We start from the raw sequence: 20,122 nt of genomic DNA, 5'->3' as shown, positions 1-20,122 counted from the left end.
GGAGCACAAAGAGAAAGCTGTGATGTTTTTTTTGTGCTTGTAGTTCTGCTGCCACCTTGTGTAGCAAAGGTCAATTGCAGGACTCCCATAAAAGAGTTTGCGCTGGCATGTCAGAACCTACCGTTGATCCTGGTGTTGGCTTGGACAAATATCTTACGATCTTCTTTCCTCAGAAGCACAGTCTCACGAAGGCGCAAGAAGTTGTGAGTCCCGCTCTCGCTTACGGTGGAGTATCCGTCATAGAGGGCCTTGCCTTTGTCCACATCTGCTGTGGATTTAAAGACCTAACCACAAAGGACAAATATCCTTAAAATTGTTAATTGTTAATTTACATAATCATACCCATCCCTATTAGACGGCAGGAGCTAAATGATGTGTGTCTAGTCATGTCTTGGCTGACAGACATGCCTGCAGTTTCCGAAGGAATTTGTGGATGGCGTCCTTTCCCACGGTGTGGATCTTGCTTCGGTCTATTGTGATTCGAGCATCGGGCTTGCCGTCCGTTCCTGTGACCTCCTCCAAGCCCACCAGGCCCTCTCCGGCCTCCAGCAACACACGCAGGATCACGAATCGAGCCTGCATGTGAGCCTGAAATATGCCAAAACTTTAGATAAGCCTGCACAAATGAATAGATAATGGTATTAAGATTATAATTATTATTCTGCCAACAGTTTACAACGGCAGTGTCGACAACACTGTGGATACTTCCAAATTGTTTCAAATCCAACATCACTTGTCCATTGCTTACTTTGGATTTATTGAGCTAGCAAAACTAGAAAAATGCTGTAAAAATGGTAAAAAAACAACACTTAACACTAAACAAAGTAGCAATTAGCTAAAGGCACCACTGCTCTACTGACAAAATGAGCAGAGATCAATAAGCCCGCCACAATGGATGTGCTGCCTGGCACAAAATGGCTGCGCTGCAGACACACAATGGGGGGATGAAACGTTTTTACACTTTCTACTGTTTGTAAAATCTGCACCGCACCCACAGAATTTCCACATTGTGGGATAATTACTCCATCCTATATGTAACCTCGATAATTGTATGCAACTTTATTATATGTAATTGTCTACAATATTATAAACTACCGTACTTTGTACCGATCTATTTAAAAGGCCGTCTGTCGTGAGTACTCTTCTTGCTGCATCTCATTGCTCTTGTTGAACTTTTTAATCAAGTTCAATATATAAATATTTTATTTAATTGTGCCGCATGTGTATTTAAATGATTGTATTGATATAACTTAATGTTCATATTGATGTTGAATTATAAGAATGGTGTAATTCATTGCTTGGTCCTGTTCATGCAGGCCAGGTTTAAAGACCTCCTTTAAAAACTACAACGAAGGACACGTTATATTCCTGGATTAAACACTTGGAGGGTGAGCTTCTAGGTCATCAGCTTGAAGCCTGAAAGCGGTCACCGGCTGGTGCTGTAGGAGCAGTCTTTGTATTTTTATATGTGGAACTCATACAAAAATTGAACCTTTTGATCATGGACTAAACTATTGTGGTACTAACCATTGGGAATGAATAAGAGGTATACACAGTGTAAATATTGCATTTTGTACATATTAGGGGGTTTGTCTACCATTTAATATACTCACCTTGCCTCGCAAACCTGTGTTGAGTGTCATTAGCTCAACATTTCCTCTGAGCCCAATCTTGATACTTACTTATACATTATATATGCTACATATACTATCCCCAACCCTCTCGTGTAGCTAAATAAGAAGCGTGCTTGCAACATAGATGTGTTCATTGTTGTTTACCTGTCTCCAGTTCTTGTTCTCAGGTGTGTAAAATTCCAAGCCGAGCAGTCCTCCTCGCACCATGCTCAGCCAGTTCACGTACACCACATCCTCCGCATCCTGGCCCTTGTGACCAAAAATACTGCGACACACAACAGTACAAAGTAACAAAAAAAATGAATTACATACAAACATGGGAACTAGGTGACCCACCTGAGTACTTCCTTGTTTAGGCACAGATAGAGCCCGACACACTCAGCTCTGCATTCCTCGTAAGAAGAGGCAATAATGGAGAATTTACTGTCCCAGGTCTCACTGTCCTGATACCAACTTGAAACCTAAATATGCACACAATTAGCAATCAGGAACGGCAGCTCTGCAACTAAACCCAAAGTTAATAAGTGCATTATTTGAAGAGCACCTGCTCGCCCGTTTCAGGGTTAGTGACTTTGCTCTGGTCGAAGTTAAACTTGCCCTTGTCATCCTGTAGAGGCATTCATGCACAAATGCAACACAGAATTATTAATAGCATTCAGTTTAATAAATACATTCAAATTTGCTGTGTTTGACTGACCTGGACAAACAACTTTCCACTGCCGTGGCCTAACAGTTCATGAAGTCCGACCTGCACCTCAAATGATGGACTCTTCCACTTGATGAACAAATCCTGGCATGGACAGACACACAAAATGATGTGTGCGTAATGCGTGTAGAATGATCTAATCACTAGCTTGTGAGCCTCACCTTGTCCTCCTCTTCCAGGAAGGTAAGCTTTTCTTTCTGGGTAGCGTAAGCAACAGCTAGCACATTTCCAAGTGAGACATTCTTAAAGCCTTCAGATTGCCTGATGTCATCATCTGTTAAAAATAATAAAAACAGACCAATGAGTGAGTTAAGCAAAACAAATCATCCCAAATGATGATAGCACACATACAGTTGGGAATGTTGATCCCAGCTGGAATTCCACTGCCGGCAAAGGTGAGAACATCGAGGGACGTGAAGTCAGGCTTGAGGAAAGTGTCCTTCTCAAACTCCCTCGGCCAGGGAAGCTCAGGGAGTAGCACTTCTGCAGAGCTCACGAGTTTAGTGAAACGCTCGCTCATTGCTTTGTTCACCACTGCCACAAAACCTTAAAAAGTTGACACGGCGGGAGAGTTTTTATGAAAAGACAATGGCAGCAGAAATACAGTTTCGCTCCTAGATTCAAGCTACCTTCAAACTCCCCTCTCGAGCCAAAGGGGTCCCTGTAGCTCTCAATGAAGCCAATGTAGCTGAAAAAAGGAAAAGAGTTTCAGTATGAGAACCTGATCAAGAAGCAAATGGGTTACAGAGTCATACTGTCGTGTACGGTTTTATTACAGTAGGCAAGGTTCTATTTTTGCCTCATACTTCACTTAAAGCATGAGTGAAGAAAAACCTACCCACCTGATAATGTCTTATGTTAATCTTCTCAAGAGACAGACACTACAATAGTAATTAAACCTGGTTATACTTTAAAGTAGTCCACGTACAGCAATACAGATATATTCTTCCCTAAAAATTTCTGACACTTAGGATTGTCAGACGACATAAGTGAGTAATAATATGGGCTAAAATCTATATTGCAATATATTGCAGACTTTTGAGATGATATCTATCACAATGCATAATTTGGTATGTAAATAATCAATTCAAAATGAGTTACAAAGGCTCCTAATTTGGTTGCGGACGTATACGGTAATATATGGCATAATTTCTATTTTTATTATTTTTGTCAAAACTATTATTAATCAACTTGCTAATTTTACTACCAGTATTAATATCTGGTTACTTTCTTTTGTAACATTATTCTATCGACACTTTTGTTAAAATTGAATAAAAAATACTGAAATTCCACGACATAGTGAATTTGCAAACAGCTAAAATTATACATAAAGCAAACTATAACCTGCTACCCATGAATATACAACAATTATTCTAAAAAAAAGAGGAGAAATATAATCTCAGAGAAAAATGTAATTTAAAACATTTGTATGCACGTACAACACTTAAGACCTTCAGTATATCAGTATGTGGAATTAAATTATGGAATGGATTAAGCAAAGCAATCAAACAATGTACTAATATGATCCACTTCAAGAAACTCTTCAAACTTAAAGTGTTTTCAAAGTACCGTACAAAGAAGAAGAACCATGATAAACATTCTGGATTTATTCCATCCATCAATTCTTTCATTCTCAAAATAATCTTACTATCTCATTATATGTAATATGACTTACTTCACCAATTATTTATTTATTTATTTTTATTGTGATTACTTATGGAGTATATTGTGAATAAATTGAGAACAGGAAGTGAACAAAAGTTTTAGCAACTGTTATGTAAAAGAAAAGGGGTAGGATTAAATAAGCTCTGCTTCTTCCTACTCCTTTTCGAACATGTTGAAAAGAGAAACTGGAAATTGTGATGTATCATGTGTATGCTTGCATATTCGAAATAAACTCAAACTCAACTCAACTCAAAATGTAATAAGAACTTATTTTTCTGTTTGGATACGTTACATTAGTTTTGGGCGATTCTCCAAATTTGGTTATCGATCCAACACCAAGTAGTTATAGGGGCAGTATCGGTCATACAAATGTTCATACTTAAAATTTTCAAGATCATTGAATGATTACATTTTTGATCACAATTATAATCAGTCAACAACAGAGAATGGCCGTGTAACAATATCAATCAAATATTTGTATTATTTCCTACTTTCAAGTCGGATTGAAATCCTTTGGTTTTTGCCATTATAGTCTTCCTGTGTCTAGTAAGTTATTTCCCAAGTTTGTAAACAATAACAAAAAAGACTAAATATTTTTTGATCATAAAAAAATAAAACGGTCTGATCGTATCGATCACATACTGATACTGAAGTTCGCATCGTTACTGTCAATCTCTGTATCGATCAACTCAACTCTGTTTCCATTCAAGAGCTCTAGGTTAGGGGTTACAATATCCTCTTAGGGTGTGTAGGGTGGCATGTTTCGCTAGTCCTGGACCGCCAAAGAAACCTAGTTTGTATGCCACCATGGAGGCGAGGATTGCTGACCAAGAAGTAGTTTTGCACTGTAGATGGACATTGGTCGCTAGCGAGGACGATATAATGCAATGATTACACAGCTCGAATGTGTAATCAACATGCATTATCACTACATAACGATAGTATTAGAAACTATTGTCGACCAAATTTATGTGATTTCTATCCCGCAACTCTAAGTAAGATCATCGTGTCTTGCCTTCAGTCAGAGGCTACGAACGCTGCCGCGGTTCATTGAGTGAACTATATTGTTTTGTCAACTTAAGTTAGTATGATCCTAAGGAGTAGTCAACATATGTTGTTATTGCACCTTTTCCAGAAATAACTTTATTAAAACTTATACCAGTTACTAGGGGTCATATTGACACGTACTATTTTGGTATGTACGTAATAGCCTCTTAAGTCATGTTATAATTCATTTATATTTTTTAAGTCTACATACTTAGTTATAATTAATTCACCTCTCAACGATTGGTCCTTTGTCTTTGATCCAATAGCGTGATCCCTCTTTGTGGGCTTCAACGGACCCAAAAGTGAAACTTCGCCTGTACTCCTCTAGCATCTTTTTCTGGTTCTCATTGGCAGCATGAGCCTGCGAATTCAAAGCCAGGAAAATTATAATTAGCTTCTCAATTGTATCATGCACACACTCATTCACAGAAAGTAACAAAATATAATCAAATGAGCATAAAAATGACAAGCATCCCGACCTGAGCTTTCTTAAGGTACTGGCAGACCCTCCCCATGAGAGTAGCGTAGTCCCCCCTTTTCACAGAGAACTCTTTTCCCTCAAAGTCGAAGCATCCACAGCTTGATTCACACTCGCCATCTGTTGTACAATCTATGGAGCAGTATCATAACACATTAAATTGTCTGTTCTTTATTATGACGGGAAATGTTACTCCGCTTTATTGACAGTGCTGACCTTTGTTGACAGCTGAGGCCAAGCGCACCTCATAACAAGTTTTCTCGCCATTTTCCCTTTTAAAGAGTCGGGTGTTGTAAGCAGACAGTTTCTAAAGGGAAACAGAAGTGAGACTTGGAAATAACACAAACCACAACAGGATATCAAGCCACTTTTACACAGAGATCTCACATTTTTGTGTGTTTTTATTGACCCTTTTACACCCATCAGGCTTACCTTTGAATCAAGAAACTTCTGTGCCAGCTCAGCGTCCTCCAGACAGCAGTTACCTGAGAAGTAGGTGGTAATTCCCTGAAAAAAGCACCGAATGACAATACTTCACAAGCTTACAGTGACAATATGAGCCTAGTTACCTCATTCCTATCACTTTGATTGAAAATAACTCAAATGTATAGCCTTTAGAGGCTAAAAAGCTACTACCTTATCGCCAAGCCCCAGTTGTTTCTGCTTGTCTTTCAGGGAGTCGATGAAACATGAACAACTATCCCAAAGAGCCCCCATTTCTTTAGGTTCATCCTGAAAAGCCTGACTAGCCCTCACTAGAGCATCCAACTTGCCCTGAGAAGACATGACAGATAAAGTATTAGTCACCATCAGGAAAAGTACCTTCCACATTTGAGTCAATACGGTACCGATTCCTGGTACTTGGAAATCAATATCGGTAGTCAACAGTACTAATTTTCTGTACTGTGTTCAAATGTGCTAATCATTTTTTATCGTTAATCAACATTTAACACAGAGCTCTGCTGTCCATTTGTTCTCTTGTTTTCTTACACTTTTGTGTCTTATTTGCAAGTACTATACTGTATTATATAGTAGACTTTTCATGCAGTTGCAATTCCAAGGCGTCAGATCAGGGGTGCACATTCGGTCTATCGCAAGGTACCGGATGATCGCAGAGGGGAGTTGGTCAATTGCCAGCAAGGCATTAAAAAAAAAAAAAAAAAACACCTAAAAATGATCGATTATTATTCTTCACTATGATGTCACTTTTGTCACTTGATTGACATTCACGGCACCTGAGGAGCTTATGAAATTATGCTGTCTGCTGCTAGATCAATACGAAGGAAAAAAACGACCAGCAGGAAAGCGACAAGCACTTTTTATTTCAACAGACTCTCGGCGTACATGCTGTCAAAAGTGTAAAGACCGACCGCACAGTTCCTGTCTTCACAATAAAAGTGCTGCCTCATCCTGCCTGCGCTAACAAAAAAGAGGTCTCAGAAAACTAGCGCACATAAGCTGGCGAGCTACGGAGTTTGTCTCCAATGTATGTATTGTAAAAAGTATAAAAACGACAAATAATAAGCTAAAAAAAACAACCATTTTCATATGGTATTTGAAAGAGGAGGATTTTTCCCCTGCACAGAGTAAATTTGAAGTTCTGGAACCTATCAGCACTAATCCTGTCTGATTCCAATCAATGCAAGTCATCAAAATAAGGTAATACACCAACTGCCAACTTATACTATTATTGTCTTCATTAAAAATAAGGAAGCTATATTTAGGGTTAAACGTGCTTGTATTTTTATTAAACCAATTTAACATTTACAAAAATATATACATAAATAAAAATACACGCGCGAGGTAGATCCCGGTGTCGCGGGGGTGCTGGAGCCTATCCCAACTGCACACGAGCGGAAGGCGGGGACAAGTCGCCACCTCATCGCAGACAACATTCACAATCACATTCATTCACGATGGCCAATTTACTGTTGCCAATCAATCTATCCCCAGGTGCAAGTCTTTGGAGGAAGCCGGAGTACCCGGAAGGAACCCACGCAGTCACGGGGAGAACATGCAAACTCCCCACAGAAAGATCCTGAGCCCAGGATCAAACCCAGGACCTTCGTATTGTCAGGCAAAATGTAGAAAGAACCAATCCAACGTTAAATGGTCACTTTCCTTGTAGTACCTGTTGCGGTTCCTTTACACCAGGGGTGTCAAAGTCAAGGCCCATGGGCCAGATCCTGCCCGCAAATGAATTATCTATGACCCCCGGGATGATATTTGACTGGTGTTAGAACCGGCCCGCAGGCCACAGCCGCCTGCTGCTGTTTTGAACGCACCAATACTCCATCAGTGTTGGCGCTAGGAATTTTCAAAATGGGGTGCTAGGGACCCCATCAAGTTATAAAAATGGGGCCCCACAGTAGATATTTGGGGTCCCACTTTTTTCTAACCATTTTGAAAAGAAATTATCAATGTATGCATTATCCTGTTATAGCTCACATTCTATATTGTGTTTTGGAAAAAGGTTGTCATTAATGTTATTTTATTTAAAAAAAATAATACAAAAGAAAACATATTGTTATGCATATGTAAATGTATTCAGTTATAAACATTAATTCACTTTCTTCTTTCTTTCATGGATCTAAACTTTACCACTGTCTATATTTTTATGTTGTGTCCTTGGGCAAAACACTTCACCCTTGCTCCTGATGGCTGCTGGTTAACGCCTTGCATGGCAGCTCCCGCCATCAGTGTGTGAATGTGTGTGTGAATGGGTGAATGTGGAAATACTGTCAAAGCGCTTTGAGTACCTTGAAGGTAGAAAAGCGCTATACAAGTATAACCCATTTATCATTTATTTATATTTTCAGAATGTGTTTGCTTTATTTTTGGCCAAAGTAAGACAAAGAAAACAATCTGAAGTTGTCTTTATTTTGTAGTTTTAATGCCATGATTTTAATAGTCCGGTGTGCACAGATTTTCCTCCATGCAGCCCCTGAGCTAAAATGAGTTTGACACCCCCAGTTTACACTGAACTGACTCAACACTAAGCTACTGATTGTAAGTGACAAATTTATATTTAACTCCCTACCAACTCAACTGTTCTTGTAGTAACTTACCACTAAATGTATTTAACGTAGTTATTAAGTCTTACCTTTACCTTGGCATGTAATGCTGTGTGGTGATCCCGCAAATTCTGCACTATATCGGATGTATTAAACCCTTCAGGCGCAACTTTATCTTGGCAGATTTTGCAAATGGGGGAGCCGTTGTAAATTTTTTAGATAGCCAAAATGTTCCCACTCTGCCGACTTCAGCTTTTTTGGGGGGGGAACAGTTTGCGGCTTTGTCCTGATGCCATGTTTAAGTTAATACCATAGTGTTGGCTACTATAGTAGCATGCTAGCGTCTCTCGATAGGTGTGTATAAGCGCGGCATTGCTAGTGTGAAATTGTTCTAATTTTGTGCAGGTTGTGTCAAACGTACTATCATAATGTCTGTTTATAGAGAGTGAGGAGGACTGAAACACACAGAGCCTTTGTGATAATAGTAAAAATAATAAAACCGGTTAATCGTTGCATCCCTAGTATCAACAGACAGTACCTATAAAAGTACTAAATTGGGTACCTATGCCATGTCAGTCTGTTTTAAGACTGTAAAACAATGTATAACGTTATGAAATACAAAAAAATCTGCATACCTTAGGTAGGTTTGGGACAAACTTAGTGTCCCCAAAGGATTTGTAGTTTCCCATGTTGGCATAGAAACCTGCTGCATACACCAAGAAGGCCTGATGAACAGGACACAAAACTCAAAAGCACAAACCACAAACAATAGAAAAACACAAAAATGTGGTATACCTGGTACTCTTCTGAGCTGAGCCCAGCTGCTCTTGCCACATGTTCCAGCTCCGCTGGCGTCTGCTTTCGGAAAATCCTCTGCAGCAAGACAAAGATGGTGGGCGACTCAGGCGATGTTTGCAGGAGCACTGCGAGGCCTCCATACCTTAAAAAGGCAAAAGGGGGATTTGTAGTAATGTGCATTTGCTAATCCCTCTGTGCTAGCAGTTGTTTGATTACGTACCAGGACGCTCGTGACAGGTAGTGGGCATACATCTTCTCCTCAGATGAGAGCAAGCGGAAGGCCTCGGTGCAGCCAAGAGCGGAGATGCCAATGTCATTTGGTAGGTAGTATTGAGAGTCCACCATCTTTGTGTTTGAGGTTTTCACTTGTGTTGAGGAACTAAACTGTGGGCGTAACAATGACAGATTTAACATTTAAATATGTGCTCAAAGTGAAGAGATTGCGTCTAGCTAGTGTTCTTTATGTATGTACACTCTGATGACTGCATGTCCCTCAATGTTTTAATTCATTCTGTGACACCTAAACAGTAGACTTAATGTTTACAGCCGTAATTCTGCACTATAGCCGGTTAATCTAGAAGGAAAACTCAATGACCAGGCGACACAGCACAACTTGTCATTACAATGCTCATTACTTTCTGCAAAGGCATGCGCATCGAAACAGAAAGCAACACAGACAACGTGTTCATAAAGTATGTTCGTCAAGGCATGTGTACGAATAAGAATAAAATAGTGAACTATTTTGGTCAATGTATCTTTGACATTATTAAACAGTAAAGTAAGTGTGAATATAACAGGCTAGTCTGGGCTCAAACAAGCAACTTCAACTTGGTGTTAGCTCAAAATGAGCATTCATAGCCGTTACATTACAATATGGGCTTTCCTGGTATAAATCCACGACTTCTAGTAACACAAACTTAAGTCTCAATATCTACTTGTTTAAAAGCGAAGTTCCATTCAATATTTATTTTAATCCTAATATGAATAAAAATGGTAATAGACAGCAAGAGCATGTTACCTTGTTGAGCTCGACAGCTACCGACTCACGTCAAACTGCAGTCTCATGCTATTCACTTCCTGGTTTGCTGCTACACAAACCCCGCCTTTTAACCAATCAAAGCGTGTGCATTGTGATGGACGGTGTAGACAACCAATCACAGAGTGGCTGTCCCGGTCTTTTTGTGTACGTTTTACAGCAGACGTTAGAACATTTGTTTACGTACAGCAGGTGTCGTGATCATATTAGCATATATTGAGACGTACAAATCCATTATAGAAGGCTTAAATGTTCATAACATTGATTATTATAGCGATAGAATGTGGATTTTTGATACGACTAATTATTGTGTTGACGTCATGGTTAAGATACAACAAACCACCCATTGTTCCATTGTTCGTTAAAATGTAGATTCACGTAAATGTATTCAACTTCTGGAGGTTTTTCAATTTGCATGTGTTGTAAATTATTTCGTTGTCATTTGTGTGTGCATGTGTGTAGGGGGGTGTCATATAAACGTTTTTCGTTGTTTAATCATTTTTCTAAGCCAAGATATGCAGTTTAAAAATGTCCTGCTACTCTTTTAGAATCATTACTACAGACGATCGCCACCTGCTGGTATGGCGGAGAACATGGTGAAACCTCCTGCTCATCAAAGAGGCCTCCAACAATTTCACATGTATCAATATCATACACATATTAAAAATGGTGCCTTTTCGTATACATGTGCATAATGAGCAATTATTGTCCAAATGAATCTCACAGAAAGGTTGCACGGACACTTGAAGGATCCTTACATATACAGTAAGTGACATATGTATTTGTCTCAATTTTATCCCATCAAAAGTTTCCCCAGCATCTGTACTGCTGTTTCTGCTTCGTCAGGGGTGGGTCGGGTGAGCGAGAGGAAATGCTTCCACTTGTCTCTTTGTGTCTCTCGCACTCCCTCCTCCCTCCCCGGCTGCGTGCGGTGAATCGAAGTGAAAGAAAGAAACATTAACAGCGGGAGGAGACTCTGCGGGAGGGGAAAGGAGGTGGCGAAAGCGTGTGAAAGACGCCGTCTCGCAAGGTATTTATAGCCGGCGGGACGTGGACATAGGAGGCGAGGAAAGAGGAAGCTCCCGAACACAATAAAGAAGAAGACAAAGAGAGAGGATGCTGAGGAGGAAGAGGAGTGTGTCATTTGGAGGCTTTGGGTGGTGAGTTGAACATTTTGTTTTTTTGGCCTTTTGTTGACAGCATGGATGCTCATTCGTCTGCCTCACACACTCTTCGCTGTCAGGGTCTTTGAGTTCCTTTACAGCTGTGTCGCAATGACATCACAGCATCGTCTGCGTTTGGGATGGGTACGCCACACATTCAGCTTCATAACAATGACTGTGCTGTTAGATGTGACCTTTTTTCTCTGACTTTTAGTGTTTACTAAAGTTGGTCCGGACCCTAAATGCGTCCCGGGTCGTTTAAAAAAAAAATAGTTTTAATAGTTTGCGTTTGTTGTAATACATTGTTTTTTGTGTCTAAGCTACAATTAGCTTTTCTCATGAAACACTCTTCTCATGGTAAACAATGTGAAATGGAAAAATCTGTTCCAGTGTTAAACTCTCTCATTTCTGAAAGGATCAACACAAATAGATGACGCTGTAAAGGGTAACTGGACATCTTTTTTGGAATTGTGCCTATCATTCACAATTCCAATGTAAGAGAAGAACTCATACTGTATGTTTTTTCATTTTTTTTAATGCATTATAATTTGTAAAATACGGCAATAATAAGGTGGCAGCTAGAGAAATACACTATTGCGGCCCTAAAGCCCTCTAAATAAACAGCTAAAACCGACAACAATACATTTACATCTCATGATCTGAATATTAACCAAGTTTTAGCAATATTATTATAAGTGCTAATGCCAACAAACTATTTTTAGCTGCTCTGTGTTCACAGAGAGCCAACTAGTTTATGCAGCTATATTGACATATTGAGCCAAAGTTTTAGATTATACATCATGCCTCTCACCTGGACAGTAGAAAGCTATGGCCAAAAACCGAGAAGTTGGTCAACTTTGACCGTCAACTTAGACCCGGAGACGGCGGGAAAACCATGAAAAGACGCTTGTTTGCAGCAGTTTATTTTTTATTTGTATCATGTTCAGAGTTTATGTATCTTGTTTAGCACTTAACAATACTGCTGCATGATGCTGAGTGTTTGTTGTTGAAGAGAAAAGCAAACCTTGTTATGGGTCTGTGAAAAATAATGCGCCATACATACGCTTAAAATGATCAAAATATGTAAATATTGCATGTTATTATGAATGTGCCTATTACCACTTTGCATACAGTATATACTTACAGTGTGTATATACAACGATAATGGAGGCTTTTGGATGTTTTTTAGAGTGCTGTATAGGCGGAATAGAGCGACTCCTATTGACTGCATTGTTAGCAGACTTTTGCTATCGTGTATTTACGAGTTAAAATGCATTAAAAAAAATTAAAACCTCTTTTCTTGTCCTACATAAAGATTGTGATTGATTGACAAACTATTTTACAAAGTGTACCGTATTTTTCTGACTATAAGTCGCAGTTTTTTTCATAGTTTGGTCGGGGGTGCGACTTATACTCAGAAGCGACTTATGTGTGAAATTATTAACACATTACCGTAAAATATCAAATAATATTTTTTAGCTCATTCACGTTAGAGACTAGACGTATAAGATTTCATGGGATTTAGCGATTAGGAGTGACAGATTGTTTGGTAAACGTATAGCATGTTCTATATGTTATAGTTATTTGAATGACTCTTACCATAATATGTTACGTTAACATACCAGGCACGTTCTCAATTGGTTATTTATGCCTCATATAACGTACACTTATTCAGCCTGTTGTTCACTATTCTTTATTTATTTTAAATTGCCTTTCAAATGTCTATTCTTGGTGTTGGGTTTTATCAAATAAATTTCCCCAAAAAATGCGACTTATATATATTTTTTCTTCTTTATTATGCATTTTCAGCAGGTGCTACTTATACTCCGGTGCGATTTATACTCCGAAAAATACGGTAGTTCCCCTTTAATGCAGAATATTCCATCATCCTTATTAATCTGGTAAAAAATGTGTATGCAATTCATTTATGTGCTTTGCAGAATGACTCAAAATCCCTGAAAAGTCTCTGGCAATGCATTATGGGTAGTTTGTCCAAGCAGTGTTACCGTTGCACCAGGGCAGTGGTTCTCAAACATTTTTCACCAAAAACCTTGGCTCTCCAAGTACCACAATAATGACCAACGTTAAAAAACAATTGCGTAGTAGGTCTAAGTACCTATTAAAGACATGGCAAAGGTTCTATTTAGCAAGTATATTGACTATTTTAGGCAATTGTAACAGTACACACAGTTTAAACAGTAACACTGTGTATGAAATTAGGAAAATAAAATGCAGTGATTATTTGGCAAACCACTAGATCAGGGGTCGGCAACCCGCGGCTCCGGAGCCGCATGCGGCACTTTGATCACTCTGATGCGGCTCAGCAGCTTACTTGCCGAACCCCCCGATTTAAATGATAAATGATAAATGGGTTATACTTGTATAGCGCTTTTCTACCTTCAAGGTACTCAAAGCGTTTTGACACTATTTCCACATTCACCCATTCACACACACATTCACACACTGATGGCGTGAGCTGCCATGCAAGGCGCTAACCAGCAGCCATCAGGAGCAAGGGGTGAAGTGTCTTGCCCAAGGACACAACGGACGTGACTAGGATGGTAGAAGGTGGGGATTGAACCCCAGTAACCAGCAACCAGCAACCCTCCGATTGCTGGCACGGCCACTCTACCAACTTCGCCACGCCATCCCCGTCCAATTTTCCGGGAGACTTCCAGATTTCAGTGCCTCTCGCAGAAAACTCCCGGGATTAATATTCACCGATTTTCACCACTACAGTTATAATAAGGGCGTTCCATGATGGTACAACATTTGGTGCCCTCTACAATCTGTATTAACGGCAGGCCAGCCCAACCACTTGTTATACAGTATGCATCTTCTGCTTGAACACGTACGTGACAGCAAGGCATAATTGGTCAACAGCCACACAGGTTACACTGACGGTGACCATATAAAACAACTTTAACACTCTTACTAATAATGCGCCACACTTTGAACCAAAACCAAACAAGAATGACAAACACATTTCGGGAGAACATCTGCACCTTAACACAACATAAACACAACAGAACAAACACCCAGAATCCCATGCAGCCCTGACTCTTCCAGGCTACATGATACACCCCTGCTACCACCAACCCCCCCCCCCCCCCCCCCCCCCCCCCCTTTCTGTGCGTCGGTTGAGGTGGGCGGGGTTTGGTAGCGGGGGTGTATAATGTATCCCGGAAGAGTTAGGGCTGCATGGGATTCTGGGTATTTGTCCTGTTGTGTTTATGTTGTGTTACGGTGCAGATGTTCTTCCGAAATGTGTTTGTCATTCTTGTTTGGTGTGGGTTCACAGTGTGGCGCATTATTAGTAAGAGTGTTAAAGTTTGTTTTATACCGCCACCGTCAGTGTAACCTGTGTGGTTGTTGATCAAGTATGCCTTGCTGTCACCTACGTGAGCAAGCGGAAGCCCCATATAACGTGTGGCTGATCAGGCTCGCTGGTTGTAGTGGGCGCTATATGCTGTACCATCACGGCACGCATGACGCTGACAAGCGCCATTCATATAAAACCCGTGTGCCGCACCAGCATTCAAATTTCATATTAAGGTGTGGGCAGTGTGTCTGAGACCCCTGGTTTATACATTGCACAAAGCAAAAAAAAAACTTTGTATGCAGTGTTATTTCATTTTAAAGTTCAAAAGATTTTTGTGTCTCCCATTGTTTTCTATAATTTGTGAAACTGGTCAAAATGGCTCTTTGACTGGTAAAGGTTGCCGACCCCTGCACGAGATGGAGCTCGCGTACCAGTGCCACAGTTTGAGATTTAACGATAAAATAATCAATAGCTGCATCCCTAAAAGCCTTAATGCCAAATGATACGCATAGAACATGGTGGCAATGGCCTGTCCCAATGTTGTAGAATACCCTTACACACGTGCGCTGGCCCGCCTCCAATATGGCCCTATACTATATTCTTTCTGTGCATATAGAACTGCTACGAGGTGGAAAAAAGGTAAAAAAAACAACAAAACATGTTGGATATTACAGGTGGTATAAAAATGGGTTTCATGCTGCCTGCCAGCTCCGTTTAGACAGAACCATAACAATGGAAAATAGGTGGGAACATGCCAGCTTTTCCAGGCAGTGTGAACACTAAACTCACCTCACTGATGCCATCTCTGTCACCTCCAGCAACAAGTTAGCAAGCAATTAACGGAAGCGCAACGGTTTTGCTGCTAATGTTTGCTGCAGCTGCTTTGTGGGCGACTTTGTGCTTTTTAAAGCAATAACAGAAACAAAGAGTAATTTAAATGTTGGGTGAAATAATGTATGTTTTGCCAGTTTCACAAGTGATAAAAAAAAAGCTTCTGTACACAGTACAGTAGTTAATAAACAACACGCGGTGTTCTTGGGCAGTTAGTTACTTCATCAAGACAAAGTCCTGCTTTCTGGTGGCTGCAGGAGGTTGTTTTAATGGTAAATATAGGAATGTCACTATAAGCAGGGGTGTCAAACTATTTTTTATTGAGGGACACTGTAACAGTGAATATATATGAATAGAAACGTATAATAATGTATGGGCAACGTTTTTGATTATTAATTTTTTTTACTAACATAATAAAGGATATATTAATTTCTAATAAAGTCAAGGCGACAAGCAGATATTTAAGTATTTCATTTTGATTACCCTGCACCCCCGGCCCCAAAAAATGCTTTTGACATATTGCATGATCAGATAATGTTATACTGTAGAATATATGCAATTGCATGCAGTACATCTTTTGTCAAAATTGAAAGAACAAATACAAAAAGTGTTTCATTATTTTCAGCCATTCGCAGGCCACAAAAATGCAGGCCACTTAAATGATGTGGCAAGGCCACAAAAATGATGTAGAGGGCCATTTAAATTATGTGGCGGGCCACTTAAAATGGCAGACCGCATACAATGATGTTGCGGACCACAAACTAATGTGGGGGGCACATAAAATGATGAGGCATGTCATTTAAAATAATTTGGTGGGCGACTTTAAATTATTTGGTGAACCACATTAAACTATGTGTCGGACCATATTAAATGTTTTGGCGGGCCACATTTAATGATATGGCGAAATATGTGGCGGGCCAGATCTGGCCTCTGGGCCTTGATATCTTAAGGTATATAATATAAATATATTTATACACTATATATATACTGTATAAGTATGTAATTATATGTATATATTAGAGATGCGCGGTTTGCGGACACAACCGCGGAGTCCGCGGATAAACCGCGGGTCGGGCGGGTAAAAATAGATTTTAAATAGATGCGGGCGGTTGCGGTTGAACCAATTCGGAAATATATATACATAGTTAAATGTTGTTACCCACATACAAAAAATGAGCAGCACTCTTTGAAACAGACAATTATTCTTCAGGCACTGCGTCCCAGCAACAAGTGCCGCAAGTGAGCGCTCCTTCAGCGCAGCAGGGCGCATTTTAGAGGCCAGGCGCTCTTGCATGAATCCTGGCACAGTAGATGCCATTTTATTCCTGCATAGTGCTAACAAAAAAAAAAGTAAGTAGACATACGGTTGGATATGTTAAACGAATTAGTCTACGTTACCTAGGCTGTACCAAATAAGCCCATGTCTAACCTATATTGAGTTCGGTCAGCTAAATAATTTTGATGGTTACGTGTTGTTTGGGCGCACTACAATGCAAAGGAATTAAGGCAATTGCGTTGTTTATTGTGGGTTTTTTCTATTCGAGATATACTACCATGTGTGAATAATTATTTGGCCTCGCTTTCAAGTGAAGTGCATCTCTGATTGGCGACAATGTAAGGCTATTTAGCCTGCTTTGTTTGTCGCGACCGACTATTTTCATTATAATTCAAGTTTGATGATAAAGTGCAGTCTGATGGGTTTGATTTCCCCCCTTCAGCTATTTGCCTTGGCCAATAAGTTGCAGGTAATTTATTATTATTATTTATTTTATTTATTTTTGTTTAAGTAGAGATGACATACATATGTTATTGTATAATTTAAGTTTGTGCGCGTGATTGACAGCCTAAGGCTTATGAGGCACATTTTTTATTTATTTTTTTATTTCAACTTAAAAACGTATGAGCCTATGCCTATGCCTAGAACATAGGCTATGTGTTTATCTTTATTTTCCTGCCTGTCGTTTACAATGGAGATTGTCTGATATTTTGTCATGGCTGCAGATCAATCAATAAAGGTTCATCTTTGTCGCGAAATTGTTCACTGCTTCACTGTGCACCCCGCCCTCGTCCCTATTTGAGCATTATAACGTTAACAAGTTAATATTCATTGAAATAAATTCAGAAGATTTTTTTTACCTAACAAAAATATAGGCCGAGTCTTTCTAAAACATTTTTTTAACTTCTTAAAAGCCTCGTTCTGCTTGCTGCAACTGCGCACACAAAGTGTGAGGAACGCACTCCTGATCTGAGGGCATTGGCAACAATAGTCAACACTTTCTTAATGGAAATGACAATAATATTATAATAATGATAAATAATATTATCACGCATTAATATCTCTTAGCCACTAATGCGTGGCACGCATTGAATGTCTCTGCTGCATTGGATCAGTCTCCTTTCTTTAACAGGCAAAAGCTTTATAACCTCACTAATGCCTTGCATCGTCTATATTAGATATATAACAACGGGCGGGTGCGGGCGGGTGTGGTTTTGATAAAATGTTGGTTCGGGTGGATGGCGGATGGTTGACGACTTTTGTGATGCGGTTGCGGATGAAATAATTGCCTATCCGCGCATCTCTAGTATATATGTATATATTAGTGTAAATATGTGTATATATATATATATATATATATATATATATATATGCATGTATGTATACATATAGGTTTATGTACGTTTTGTACTGTATGTCAACTACAGTGTTTAAATGCAGAATTATAGTGCATTTACCCCATTATTAATGAATTAATTTCATTTACAGAACATGTCAAGGACCAATAAAAACTAGCTGTGGGCCAAAAATGGCCCCCGAGCCACATTTTGGACACCACTGAGTTCTTAATTTTTTTTCATACTCTGAAACGTTTAAAAAAAAAAAAAAAAAAAAAATTTTTTTTGAAAGTTTATTTTTTACCCTAAATCCACACATTTTGAAATACCAGTACAGCGACAATACCATGATGTTTTGTTCTAGCACAAATGGATCGCAGTATCTGCCACTGTCACATGACTATCTCATCTTTGTCAGAGAGAACATTCTGGAAAATAAAAACTAGAGTGTGGAAACTGTTACGCAAGCCTTTTAGCCAGCCCTCTGTTCTTTCTTCACCTTGTTGTTTCTTTCTATACTTCCTTACCTTATCTTTTTTCATACCATATGTTCTCTCCCTACATCATTCCTCCCTGCAGCTCCATTCCTCCGTCATCCACGTCGGAGCAGAGCTAATAGAGTTGCATTATTGAATAATGCAGGAGCAGCTTCAGGGAAACTGCTCAGATGAAGTAGTCCATTTGCAAACAGCCCACCCGCGCCCCCCATCGCCTCCACTGGTTGTTTGATTGAATCCCTCTGTGATAGTGTAATACTCGCAACAAATTGAGGCTTTTACGCTAACACAACACGAGGTACACCTACACAATCGAATGAGTACAAGAAGTGTGCACAGATAATGATTGATTAGCACTGATTGCATCACACTATGTTCCTTTCACCGTGTAGCTAAATAAACTAAACTGCGTCAATGTCAAACTAAAGTGTTAATGTTCATTTGAGTTAAATATCCAACACTTATGATCAGTTATTTTTACTTCTATTTCATGCCTGCGAGGAGCTACAAAGTCTGAGTTACAAAAGTGGTAGAATTTTTGGAGTTTAAAATATGCCACAGAAGACAAAACAACACAACACACCTTGTAAAAATCCACCTGGTGGGCATCTTAAGGCTTGAATTAAAACAGGTAAAGTGTGACGATAGTTAGAAGTTTGGGGACCCCTGTTCTAGACCAAAAATCCCTTCATAATCTCTACTGCTCACTAGTGTTACCATAAGACATATGGGGGAATAACGACAAAAGTACATTGCAATTATTATTTGTGTTACAAAAAAGATCCGTTATAATAATTCATATGGTTGGATAAAGACAAGATGCAAAATCTGAAATTTTGAAATTCTTTGATTTGGTACATTTGCAAACAGATACAATTATGCACAAAGCAACAATTATTCTCAATAAAAGAGGAGAAATATAACCTCAGAATTTTTTTTTACTTAAAGCATTTGTATGCACATACAACACTTAAAACCTTTGGTATATCAGTATGTGGAATTAAATTGTGAAATGGATTAAGCAAAAGAAACCAAACAATGTAGTAATATCCAATTTAAGAAACTGTTCAAACTACAAGTGTTTACAAAGTACAAAGACGGAGAATTTTGACAGACCTCTTGAACTTATTGAAAATAAGATATTATTTATCTCATTAAGTAAATTATAACTGACTTAACTAGATTTGAAGAAAATGTTTGTATTTAGAATACATTGATGTAAATTGTGTACAATTTAAGAACAGGAAGTGAACATCCATCCATCCGGGGGGGTGCTGGAGCATATGTGTTAGTAATTGCTATGAATTTCCTACTCCTT

The 20,122-nt window shown here is 39.2% G+C and overlaps 2 protein-coding genes across 5 annotated transcripts in view; one reads left to right on the top strand and one right to left on the bottom strand.

Moving 5' to 3' along the window:
• dpp3 (dipeptidyl-peptidase 3) overlaps positions 1-20,122 on the bottom strand; it is a 30,198-nt gene that overhangs the window by 527 nt on the left and 9,549 nt on the right. Inside the window, exons 1-18 of one of the 2 annotated variants that reach the window (XM_061962595.2) lie at positions 10,361-10,486; positions 9,563-9,726; positions 9,340-9,484; positions 9,180-9,269; positions 6,167-6,304; positions 5,963-6,037; positions 5,747-5,837; positions 5,532-5,662; positions 5,283-5,413; positions 2,970-3,028; positions 2,692-2,886; positions 2,502-2,614; positions 2,332-2,424; positions 2,179-2,241; positions 1,971-2,095; positions 1,779-1,899; positions 409-588; positions 122-284 (exon numbers count right to left, since the gene is read on the bottom strand). In XM_061962595.2, coding sequence (XP_061818579.2) covers positions 122-284; positions 409-588; positions 1,779-1,899; positions 1,971-2,095; positions 2,179-2,241; positions 2,332-2,424; positions 2,502-2,614; positions 2,692-2,886; positions 2,970-3,028; positions 5,283-5,413; positions 5,532-5,662; positions 5,747-5,837; positions 5,963-6,037; positions 6,167-6,304; positions 9,180-9,269; positions 9,340-9,484; positions 9,563-9,687 — 2,038 coding nt within the window. In that variant the 5' untranslated portion in view covers positions 9,688-9,726; positions 10,361-10,486. Of the gene's footprint in view, positions 1-121; positions 285-408; positions 589-1,778; positions 1,900-1,970; positions 2,096-2,178; positions 2,242-2,331; positions 2,425-2,501; positions 2,615-2,691; positions 2,887-2,969; positions 3,029-5,282; positions 5,414-5,531; positions 5,663-5,746; positions 5,838-5,962; positions 6,038-6,166; positions 6,305-9,179; positions 9,270-9,339; positions 9,485-9,562; positions 9,727-10,360; positions 10,487-20,122 lie in introns of those variants that run through there. The other variant, XM_061962593.2, reaches the window with a different exon arrangement.
• LOC133607713 (rap1 GTPase-activating protein 2-like) overlaps positions 11,340-20,122 on the top strand; it is a 45,958-nt gene continuing 37,175 nt past the window's right edge. For all 3 annotated transcript variants that reach the window (XM_061962598.2, XM_061962597.2, XM_061962596.2), the window contains exon 1: positions 11,340-11,538. In XM_061962598.2, the coding sequence (XP_061818582.1) occupies positions 11,495-11,538 (44 nt within the window). In that variant the 5' untranslated portion in view covers positions 11,340-11,494. The remainder of the gene's footprint in view (positions 11,539-20,122) is intronic.

The sequence above is a fragment of the Nerophis lumbriciformis genome, linkage group LG09 (assembly GCF_033978685.3).
Source record: "Nerophis lumbriciformis linkage group LG09, RoL_Nlum_v2.1, whole genome shotgun sequence".
Classification (NCBI taxonomy): Eukaryota; Metazoa; Chordata; class Actinopteri; order Syngnathiformes; family Syngnathidae; genus Nerophis; species Nerophis lumbriciformis.
This window is presented reverse-complemented; position numbering and strand designations above follow the sequence as displayed.